Genomic DNA, 12,798 nt, shown 5'->3' with positions numbered 1-12,798 from the left:
CATGAAAAGACCATAATTCACACAAAATTACCCTGCAAAAATCTTGCTCGACCCATGGAAAAGAATCTTATTGTAATTTGGGCTCTAAAACCTGGTTTGCCTTCAAAACCAACACGAGCCAAAGAATAAACAATAAAAAATAAGATCGAGAAAGATGAGCCAAAAATTCCGATTGAACACTTATTTTTTATTGCTAATATATTTCAAGAAGCAGAATCTCAAGGAGGTTATTTTTAGATCGTAATTATCAAATCCGGGCGACAAAACTAATTCTAGTCATGCAGAATAGATTTCGTTAATAGATTTTGCTTTTCTGCTCTGTCGGACTTCTGTATATTTATTGCATGCTATATTCTGTTCATTTTAATCGGTCACTCATATTCTGCAAAGCTGATGTCCTGTGCGATTCTCACCGTCTCATCATATGATGAGGTCACTTTACCGTCTATTGGATCCTTCCATCCGCTTTGTTTCTCCGATTCCTTGGTGTGGTCCGGAAGTTGGCAGAATCTGATGTAATTCTTCCCGGATGGTAGGGTGACTGTCGAGTACTCAGAGTTCAAGCAAGAAGCTTGCTCTGGAGTTGCACCCGCGGAGATCATCACTTTCTCGCCTATCTTCCAGTTAGCCGGCGTAGCCACGCCTCGATTCTCTGCAATCACTAGATTTTCACCAATTGCCCCCCTTTGATACCTAGAAGAGAATCACTCCACCCTGTGCTATGCTTTACCACAATATTTCTCGACCTACAATTTAGATAATATCAGTTTCAGCGAAATTGCGGACCGCTGTTCACGATAATGCCTCTCTCTCATGTGCTGTGGGATGTAATCCGGAAATCGCGGGTCGGTTATCGCGAAGCCGTGACGCGCGCCCACCGACTCGCCAATCCGAAATTCTTTCCGCTTTGAATCATAATTCGGTTAATTAACATAGCGGGGCGTAATTTTTTCTATTCGGTTTCCCGGGTTGCTCATCGTACAAAATTTTTAGCAGTCACACAACGCCATATTTGATTCCCAGTAATCATACTGGGTCATATATGATTTGTATGTTTTCTTAGTAGTGATACAAGGATCATACAAAAAATCAAACATAACACTAAATTACTTAAATCATTACGCCTCAAACTACTGATACCGAAAAAAATTGATCGGTACAGCCATAACTTAAAAAAAAACTTTTTTCTTTGTAATCATACTAGGTCATATATGATTTCTTAGAAGTCATACAAGGATCATAAATGATTTCATACAAGTCATTCAATAACTGCTGCCAAAATTATTTGCAGTATTAAGCCTTCTCATGTTTTTTGCACACGGCCACTTGAAATGATCATTTACGATTTTTTTGATTTCATACCAGGATCATGTATGATTTCTTTGAACTCAAACAAAGATTGTACTTGGAAATACGTTATCATTTGTATGACTTCATATGATTCTCTTATGATTACTAAGACAATTCATTCCAGGTTATCATAGCATGCGCATACGTGGAGAGTTGTTAGTAGTCTCTGATTGCTTAGTAAATTGATCGCTTAAACTCTATTCAAGAATAGCCCCCTGCACAAGGGTGAAATTGTTAAAAAGATCCAAAAAAACATTTGCAAAAATCAAAGACTATCAGACGAAGGGATAGCAAGACCAAATAATTTCTAAGTAATCTGATCTCTTAAATTATTATTTGACAAATACCATAAAAAAATAAACTGTGGAGTTTTTGAATGATAAAAGTTTGATATTTGATTCGAATCATTTCAGATTAGTTTGTTTTCAAATCATTTCTGCTAGCTCGAAAGCAAAGCTTTAAAAAACTGTTTTTAATTTGAACAAAGAAACGGTCGATGGTGCTGTAACATCACAAGAATAACAGTACTTTAAAGATAAAAAAACGCGGAAAAAAATAAAATTTGTTGATGAATCTGTATACAGACAGCAAGTTTATTCGTGCTTTTGACCTTCAAGATTTCTGTTACGTTTCAAAGTATATATATATATATATATATATATATATATATATATATATATATATATAACTCCAACGTATAAACTATATATTTTTTTGTAACAGTTCAGAGTTTTTTTGGACATCTAAAATAAACAAGGTAAAATATATATGCAAAAACCTGAAAAAAATTGATTGAAGAAAGAACTGTTAATGAATAGAGTCAATTGTTTTAAAGCAAAACTAAGTTAACAAGGTTGAATCACAAATAAGTGCCAAGTTTTTATATTTTTCTCTGATACATGACATATTATCAAATTGGATAAACCTATCGGATTCCCTAAAAAAGATTTTCTAATATGCATAACCAAATGGGAAAACAAACTTATTGATATAGAGAAAAATTTGAAAAATTGTATTTTTAGTGAGATCGAAAGCAAAAAATCACCTGATTAAAAATTCATTGTTTTAGAACTCGGTGGATAAAATAACACAAACTAAACATGGTTGACAAGAAATACATAAATTTTACTGAATATTTTTTTGATCAGTAATCTTTGAAGCGCTCAGACAAATAGGTACCTGCTTAAAATCAATCATCTGATTTGTCGTTAGGCAACTTAATCAGCACTCTTATAATTTGATTAAAAGCTGTCACAAAATGAAAACGAAGAAAACTTTAGCGTCTCAAAATTTCATTCAATTTGTATTGATTTTTGCAAACAGTTTTGAAACTAATAGCAAATTAGAACATTCAAACATTCAAATCAATAGAAATATTGAACTATTGGACACTTAATCCATAGTAAGTCATACTTATGAAATCTAATAGATGATAAGATGAACAACAGAAATTGTGCTAGATTAAAAATTTTTAAAAAATGTTTTGCAGTTTCTGGGTCACTAAAGCTAAAAAATATCAAACTCAGTTCAATCAAACTAGTTCTATTAAACTGAAAAATTTATCAAATTTTATTCGTGTTTTGTACTGTGATAAGAATTTTAGTTAAAAATATTAAAATTATTGATTAACCAAACTTCGTTCATTTCAAATATTTTTCAATTGGCTTTGAAGTGGCTGCCTTTATTAACAGTACGAAAAAACTGATAAATGATCTGATAATTGATAATAAAGGCCCTCTGTTGATATTAACAATTTTTTGCAAATTAAATTGGCAACTTGCAAAATGAAATCTTCAAGTCAATAAATTTTTTCATCATTAGCAGACATAAATCACAATTTCTTACGAAAAGAAGAGATAACAAATTAAATAAAAGGTTAATGTGTTTTAAAATGTTCAATGTTCAAATTCAAAAAAGATAGAAGTAGATGTAATTTTTAGGCTAAATAATTCAAACATGAGTAGAAAAATTGTCCGCTCAGAGGTGATAAAAACCAGCTCTCTCCCGCATTTTTCACATTTTTAAAAAATTTTCATTACTGGGAGTGTATTGTGAAAAACAAGAACTGGATAGCGAATTCCTAGTCAACGTAAACATCTACTTCATTTGCTTAATCCATTATTTCCGTTGACAGCACGATGGTAACACAATAAGGTACGCCATACCATACAATAAACTCAATTTTTTAATTTTTTTAAAAGATCAAAACCGATCCACTCAGGATCTGTTTAGAGCATTTTATATTGAACTTTGTTGTTAAATAACAATCCCTTCTAAAAACCATTTCGAAAAACTTTGTGTTTGTTTGTCTTGCAGTCTACATGTATAATTTTTATGATCCCAAATGCGAAGTATAAGTTTTACGGTACAAATCTATCTACCTAACAGTTGATTGTAAGACAGTCAATGCTACTTGAATTAGCTACAATTAAAATTATAACTTTCTAAATTTCAACTTTTGAAAGTTACAAAGCAATTATCAGTCAGCCTACAGAAGCATCTCAATGTTAAATTTCAAAAGATGCGCTTGTGTTCCGAGGAATTGGTGGAAATCCGAGGAACTGTTTGTGGGTTTTGAGAACTTGAACTGTATGAGTGCGAAAAATGACAACCACATTTAATAATATAAGTTCAAAACTTTTTGAATTTACTTCACCGTCCGACTTAAAATCTAGGTAAACCACCGAACAAATTTCTCTCTCATCGGAGCTTTGTTTTCGATTTTTTAATAAAAGAAACTTTTGCTCTGATTTCATATCACAATCTATTTCTAAGTCAGAGCTATATGCAGTAATTTTCATCATAGAGCGTTGTTGCAGTCGTAACACAAACACGTAATTGGAGTTTGTGGAGCACATTAAGTAAACATAATGCCCGGTTCAAACTCTTAGCGCAATTTCAGCCCAATTTTTGTACGAAATGCGCTGAATGTGAGGAGATTGTGAAAGAAATGCCCTGAAAGTTGTAAATGCACTTGTACTTTATAATTTCAACAAACCTTCAGCGCGGCTTGTATGTAAATTCAGCGCATTTTCAGGTAAATTCTCGCATTTCTTTCATAAATTGTTGCGCTTTTTGCAGCGCATTCCTTTCAAAATTTCAGCGCAGTTACAGCACATGCTTCTCAAAAATTGAGAGCATTTCACCGCGTTTCTTAAAGAAAATTCAGCGCATTTATAAGCTCGAATAGTTCTGAAAATTTCAGCGCATTTCTTACGCATCATAGTATTTTAGCACAATTTTAGCGATATATTAGCAGTTCTTTATGCAAATTTCTCGTAAAAATTTCAGCGCATATCTGTGTAAAGCTTTGCGCAGAAATTTTTGAAAATACAGCGTCGGGTGGCGAAACTCTCAACCCTGGTGTCATAACTTATTACAAAAGGGCCAAAAAGATTCGTAAACTTGAAATGAGATGAAGTAACGTTGAGATGATGTTGCGATAACGTAACCCGAATATAACCTGTAAGTTGTAACGAATCAACAACACGCAGCAGTTCATCGAAGTTCCTGCCGGTAGTAGCAGGGTAGTAGAGGAAAAGTCTGAGGTGGTCGGAGGGACTGACAATGAAGACAGCCCTGCATGTCACATTCACTCCAAGCAGATCAGACTCATCATAGTCCACCATTCCCAGATCCATTGCCACAAAACGGCTGAAGTCAACCCACATAGTAGAACATGACCAGCAAAAAAAGATCTGCCACTAGAAAAAAATTCCGTTTGAAAATTCCGTTTGAAATTCCGTTTGAAAAATTCCCCCCCAGCTTAGCATAATTTTTTATGACCCACAGGCACACGTGCTATTTTCTTACATAGTAACATGCTATATAACAACATAGAATGTGTAACTGGGGGGTCATAAAAAAACACTGGGGGGGGGGGGGGGGACAGAATAGATCCCAAAAATGTACATAAATTGCCCCTAATCGAGCCGGGTCGAGGATTTGTGTCTATGCTACTGCAATAAATTGAGGATAAGAGCGGACGAAGAGTTATATATGTAGATTGATCTCATAATGTTTTTAGAAGATCGTTTAAAGTGACATATTATTATCTTATTGATGTCTTTATTGAGTGCTGCTTCATGCTGATATACTCAGCATAAATGTAAAGCTATATTTGAGCTCTAAAGTGTCCCAAATTTGGGTTTCCGTTAGACAGTTTTGTACATATGAAACAATGCTATAAACTATGCTAACAAGGTCACCGTGTTTCCTAATGACATATATCAAAACTCAATTAAAATGATCATAGTTGCGTAGCTGTCATCTAATGCAAAATAACCAGTTCCCAAAAATACCCAATGCCACACCATCCCGTTAATTTCTCTGTCTTAGTTTTATATTCCGATTAAAAACTAGCAGTCTTAACCTATTTCCTCTGTTAATTTGACTTTATATGATCATTTTCGGTAGTTTAATACCAATTCCTGAGGACGCTGCGGACTGTGGAATTTAAAAATTATGCATATATTTAGCACGCTTAGGCATAATGTTGCTTAATAGCCCTACGGATAAGGTTAAGCAAAAGTTGAAGAAACGGGAATTTCAGCATTGGATATTTGATCAGGAGAACTGATTAAGTAACAGCAATGGAATTTCAGAAACACTGAGGTCAAAATCATTCTTGATTCCCTTAACTAATTTTGGACACGGATGAATTTTAATGTTTTCTGTAATTCGGCGTTTATGACAGCATATCGGAAGGCCTTATAGACCTAAAAGCATAAGCCTTCCTCAATTTCATACTAAAACATTTGCTCAATAACACAAAATCTTTTCTCGAAAAATCCACAAGTACTACTATGTGTTTTGCTCATCCCTTTTTAGTTTTTGAATAATGGCCTGAAGAGTTTAAGCATTTTAGATAGAAAATTCATGTTTTTGAGATTTTTTTCCCGAAAATAGACTACATTACACATTTTATTGAATTACATAGCTCGCATTTTGGTTTGAACGAGAAAACCATTTAGGGAAAATTGTGTAAAAGATAATAATGGAATGTGAATTTCCAGACCAAATGAAGGCAAGGGGGCAAAGTCTGGACTTAACCGCGGGAAAGTGACATGCAAACGTCTCGAATTTCCCAAAAAAAAATTTCTGATAAGTGATTGAATATTTTGTATACTTTAAACAAATTCCACCACCTCAGATTTGCAAAAGTACATTTTATATGTGCATATGAGTGCGGAGAAAAAAAACAGCTGTGATACGATCTTTCACATAACGATCATTGCAATTAAAGAGAGTGAGTAGAGTTTGCTCTTCTTTGAAACCGATCCATGACAGTAACTGGACGTAGCAGACGTCATTTCTAAACAAAATTACTAAATAGCTTAGAGTCATTGGCGAGAGAACCCCAAGTATTCCTTTTAAATGACTGTCTTGCTCGCACAAAGTTCATTAATTCAACTTGTGCATTTAGTGCTTAGATTAAAAAAATTATGTACGATTGTGACTACCTGTGGTCTCCAATCATTGGAAATGGCAGCTTGTCCATTGGGAAGTTGCACACTTGTGAGGAGTAGGCACAGATGTCTGCCTCCCATAGCTTGTGGTCTTCCAGTTTGTCACATGACAAACCTGTCAATAATTCATTGCCTTACAGAGCCCTATCATAATAATGTACAACTCGAAAAAAAAACAAGTGTTTGGAAATAATCGAAAAAGCACAGACTTATAAGCAAGAGCTATAATTATAATCTCAACAGGCACTTGAATGCAACAACCAATTTGAATGAGGCAGAGTCTGACCAAAGTTCTTAGGGTCACGATGGATTTGGCCAAATATCTTTGTGATCTCAAAGGGTCTGATTGAAGACAATTTTGAGCGGCGATAATTTTTTGATCTGAGTTACCTTGAGCCTCAGGCTGTTTTCGTGTTTCTCGCTTTAGGTTTACTTGATAGCACAAAATAATATGATCAAGAACAGTTGTCAAACCAAGAGGGGACTGGGTGTCAGCGGATAGCCACCCCGTTATCAATTCTGACGTAAGACAAATGTGGAACCCTGACTAAATTTTGCGTTAATGCGGCAAGAAAACAATTATCCAATGTCTATTTGGCGTATCTTTCTTTGGGAAAAAAGAGCTCGTTTGGCTATCTGAAGAGCTTTCATAAATCACTCAATTGAGAGGCAGAGCATGCTCGCTTTGAAAATTTTAGCTACCTATTGATTTTTATTTGCCTCCCAATTAGTGGCAGCCGCTGTTACTCATAATAGTTGTGTTTGGCCACAACAAAAAAGCTGCAAAAAATTCTCAAATGAATCTATGAGATCTGGCTCCCTTTCTATGTAAACAGTTGAGTATGGATTTTCGCAAGCGGAATAAAAAACGTTTTAATCTAAGTAGAAGAAAAATTTCTCAAAAATTATAGAATAACAAACACTTTACAGTGGAACTTAGAGATTTACAGGAGAGATCTGATAATTAGATCAAGACGTGGAATTGATTTTGGGGATGAAAAAAGGCTCAAAAATCAGCTCCTTATATAACCATCATCAGTGCCAGAAAATCAAAATATAAAAATAATCTTAGCACAATGATTTACAGTGGGGGTTGCAAAAGCTACCCAATATGGTTTGCGTCTGCAAATTTCCAAGAAACCAGTCGCAAAGGATACCATAAATAGTATGCGTTTAATTTTGTCTAAGAAATCGTTCACATTTCTGGAGGTAACATAATCATTCAATAAATACTGGGAAGATTCTACATTAAACAATCTCACGCTAATAATAGTTATCTAGATTCATCAGTTTGAACCGAATATTGATTCTATGTTCCATTTATTGACGTTTCATTGTTATAAATTTTCTGACTAGAATCAATTTGTCCTTGTCATATTAATCAGGAAATATGAATTTTTAAATAACTCTAACTAAGGTTAAGACTATAGTTTGATCGAAATCCTAACATAAACCGTTTGCACCACTAGGAAGCTGAAAAACGAAATGTACTTTTTTCTCTTTTGCCTAGAGGGTTAAAGGTAGTAAGTTGAGATGATAAATGGTTTTATTGTTTCCCTAAATCGGATGTCAAACAGAATCGAAAATAGGTGTTCAAAATGCAGCATTTTCAATGAGGTTAACTCAAAGCATTCAAAAGATCCACTGCGAGACCTGTCACGAAGTCCCAAAAATGTGGAATTTTCTGAAATAAGTTTTCAGCATATATGAAAATTAAACAAATTACGAGTCTTTGACAAAAACTGGCCAAAATCATCCTTTTCGAGTGTTTCTGTGTGTAGTGTTAAGTTCTAGTATACTAGTTCTTATTTGCTCCGACGCCTGTTGAGGGGGGGGGAGGAGGAACTATATGCTCAAATGGGTTTTTTTTTGTTCAGACAGTTTTGACTGATCAATATATTGATCGTACAGAGTTGTGAGTGGTATCATTAAAAAGCCCCTCCAGCGTAGAAAGCGGAATTAAAAAGATTTTTTTTAATTTCGTATTTTACATGGAGTTATCGAGTTTTGAAGTTTAGTGAATAATAGATGGTTTTCCGTTGTTTTTATTGACATTTTCCGGAATTTTGCCTGAAAATATCGTCAGTTTTGCCAAACATTATAAAAAATTATTTACAATAGCATTTTTGATTTTATTTTTGGAAACAAGAAAGTATTGTTGATTTGATTTGATTTTTGTGGCTGACAATTCGGCCTTTATCAACAAAAATTGCACGAAATGAGCTTTTTAGTCCACTTTGATTAAATTTGCCGAAAGTACACACCACAAAAACAGCAAACTTTACTCTATGATTATCAAAAACGCTGCATTTGTTTTTGCTCTTTTAACTAACAAATTATCTAGATCCAAAGCATTCAAAACAATTGAGTGTTCTAAAACTACAAACAGCAATCGTGGTACTTGGTTTGATCGAATATAGGACTGTTTCAGTCGAAAAAATAGTTCGGATTGTCAGTCTTTTCTTTTTTAAAAAATTGAGCTTTTTATGTTCATTAAAGAACAGAACAATTCACATCAAAGCTCACTGCTGATAGCTCCAAATGGTTTCCTAAACAGTTTTTAAATATCCATTTTGTATCCATTTTGTTTACTCGAAAGATTATGGTCGTCTTGACTTTCAAAAGGGTCTTTTTAAGTCGTATGAAATTACCTGGATAATGACAGGTCTCATTGGTTTTTCATGAAGGAATAGAAAAACTTTATTCTATTTTTAGTAAAATAGCTTATGGCTTTAATGACATTGAAAACAATAGTTATAAGTTAATAGTTATAATAAAATAAAAAACAAATTTTTAACGCTGTTTAATTTCGCATTTTTGTTCTTCATGGTCTATTTTTTACTTACTCGTTAATTATAGGTCAAATATGACAATATTGTTGTTGAGGGAGGTTGGACGTTTAGCAAATCTATTGTTTTTTTTGAAGAAATCGTTTTGAATTTATTGGCTTCGGCACGGGTTTTTTTCACAGAAAGTAAACTGATTTTTGATTTTTGTCTATATTTACTGTTCTCCTTGTAGACGCTAGAAGTAATTTGTGAATAGTTAAAGATCCAAAAGCTTCCTTTGGACGAATGGACCAACCTATTTAGTTATTTCATATTGTAGCTAACGGCTTTCATGACTTTGAATATAATTGTTTTTGAAGAAAAAGCGCTAACTAATTTTGCCCTTATTTTCTTTTTTGCTCTTGTTGTTTCCTATTTTCATTAAAGAGAAGGCCTATGCAACATTTTAAGCGTTCGAGAATGGCTCATTTGAACATATTTTGAGGGGCCAAATAAGGCCTTTCAGCTTCGAAAGCGTTTTCTCTAGCAAGTTTTATTTGATTTTCTTTTGTTGTCTCTATTTGTTGTTCGTTTTGTAACCACATAAAAAATAATTAATGACATATCTTAATGCCTTCATTTAAATGCGTATGTGATCATAAAAATATTGGACATTTTCAGTTGCCAATTAATGGTTTTCCTTCCTTTGAAATTATTTGTTTTTAAAAAATATATTTGTTTTGGAAAAATTTTTTTCTTTGCTGTTTTCTCTTTTTCTGTCTAATTGTTACCTAGCTTTTTTATAGAGTGGTTCCATATGTGCTCTAGTGAAGTAAAAGTTTTTTTGTTTAGTTTGAGTTTTATCCGACGCTATTTTTAGCTTGTTAGTATGTTTTTTTAAATGTCAAAATGTTTTGGATGTTAATAATACTTGTTGTTATTGTTGTTTGATTTTGTTGTTGGTCTTGACTTGCTTTCTTAATAATGGCTGATCTCATCAATCTAATGTGGTGGTTTTTACTCCAAGGAGTAATTTTCGTCGGAGGCGATCTTTCATACACTTTTTTTTGAAAAATACTTGAATTTTTGGGGTTTTCTATCTGTTCCTGATTTGATAGACATTTATGCCAAAAATGTGGATGAGCGGGGTCGGAACGTCATGTGCAAACGCACATTACCGAGCCTCTTGGTTTGGTGACAACTCAAAAAAGTACTTTTTACAAAAGGTGACAAATGGAAGTAGTGTGTCGGTTGACGGTAATGTTTTGCTTCGGTGCAGGAAAACAGTTTTCTAAAGAAAATCTATTTTGATGCCAGCAGCATATAAGCTCATGCTATTTAGTGATGCAGCGTATCAACTGATCTCTCGGTCATAAAATGTTAGCTCCAAAATCTTTGGTTGTTGGTCTGAGGAATCAGTTTGTGATGAAATGCTAGACTAGGCTACAACTATATTGGTTTTTTACTAGGCATCGGTGAGTACATGAAGTTTCAACTGCTGACGAATCGTTTGTTAGGCAGTGGGAAATGGCCGTTTGACGCCAGCAATTGTAGCTGGTGATCTGTTCCTGAATTAATTTTTTTTCTCTGAAGCAATGACGTCATCCCAAACCTTTTACGTAAACCCTTTATCCGTATATCTTATGAAATAATCCAAAGGGTGATAGTCAATCAGGGTAAAACTCCCCGCGTGTCAAAATAGACAATTGAGAAGATTTTCCAACACAATAATTATATGCCTTGTTGTAAGACATTCTAGGGGTTCGCTAAAGGCAAGCTTCATTCTTGAACTTTAAAAAAAGAATTACCCTTTTTGCTAATTATGATATTGCACCGCAAAATTTTTAAGAGCAGTATAAAGCTAGGTGTGTGCGGTAAATATCGGTTATAACTTTAATTATCGAGCCAATTAATGTTTACCTTAGTTGAGAAAAAATTTCACTGTCGAGGCAGATGACGCTTTTTATTGCCCGGAGCCAAAACATTAAACCATTTTTTGCTTCTTTGATGAGCCATTGTTTTGATAGCACCGATCGCTGTTAAACTACATTTGAAGAAGCCATTTTTTGTTGTTACTTCAAAGTCGAAGGAATTGTTACTTCAAAGTCGAAGGAATTATAACTTAATTGTTACTTCAAAGTCGAAGGAATTATAACTTCCAACCAGAATATTTCTATTCTGTTTTTTTTTTGTCGAGCAGGCTTTTTCTGACTGGGGCACCACATGACGAGGCAATACTGCCTTTTGGTGTTCTGTCGGTTCAGTATGTGTGTATACAAAAAGTGAAAAAATATATACATTTTTTTGTTTGTCTGTTCCGAAAACAATTTATTATTATTATTATTATTATTATTATTATTATTATTATTATTATTATTATTATTACTATTATTATTATTATTATTATTATTATTATTACTATTATTATTATTATTATTATTATTATTATTGTTATTAATATTATTATTATTATTATTATTATTATTATTATTATTATTATTATTATTATTATTATTGTTATTATTATTATTATTATTATTATTATTATTATTATTATTATTATTATTATTATTATTATTATTATTATCATTATTATTATTATTATTATTATTATTATTATTATTATTATTATTATTAGTAATATTATTATTATTATTATTATTATTATTATTATTATTATTATTATTATTATTATTATTATTATTATTATTATTATTATTATTATTATTATTATTATTATTATTATTATTATTATTATTATTATTATTATTATTAGTATTATTATTATTATTATTATTATTATTAATATTATTATTATTATTATTATTATTATTATTATTATTATTATTATTATTATTATTATTATTATTATTATTATTATTAATATTATTATTATTATTATTATTATTATTATTATTATTATTATTATTATTATTATTATTATTATATTATTATTATTATTATTATTATTATCATTATTATTATTATTACTATTATTATTATTATTATTATTATTATTATTATTATTATTATTATTATTATTATTATTATTATTATTATTATTATTATTATTATTACTATTACTATTACTATTATTATTATTATTATTATTATTATTATTATTATTATTACTATTATTATTATTTTTATTATTATTATTATTATTATTATTATTATTATTATTATTATTATTATTACTACTATTATTATTA

The 12,798-nt window shown here is 31.7% G+C and overlaps 1 protein-coding gene across 1 annotated transcript in view; it reads right to left on the bottom strand.

Annotated features, from left to right (window-relative positions):
• Positions 1-371: 371 nt before the first annotated feature.
• The window catches only part of LOC142346176 (peroxiredoxin-6-like), a 14,443-nt gene continuing 2,016 nt past the window's right edge, over positions 372-12,798 (bottom strand). Inside the window, exons 2-4 of the mRNA XM_075398685.1 lie at positions 6,813-6,933; positions 4,814-5,004; positions 372-652 (exon numbers count right to left, since the gene is read on the bottom strand). Of these exons, the coding sequence (XP_075254800.1) occupies positions 372-652; positions 4,814-5,004; positions 6,813-6,933 (593 nt within the window). The remainder of the gene's footprint in view (positions 653-4,813; positions 5,005-6,812; positions 6,934-12,798) is intronic.

Source organism: Convolutriloba macropyga, chromosome 9, assembly GCF_964194025.1.
Source record: "Convolutriloba macropyga chromosome 9, txConMacr16.3, whole genome shotgun sequence".
NCBI lineage: Eukaryota > Metazoa > Xenacoelomorpha > Acoela > Convolutidae > Convolutriloba > Convolutriloba macropyga.
Note: the sequence above shows the minus strand (reverse complement) of the source record. Positions and strands in the feature narration are given on the sequence as shown.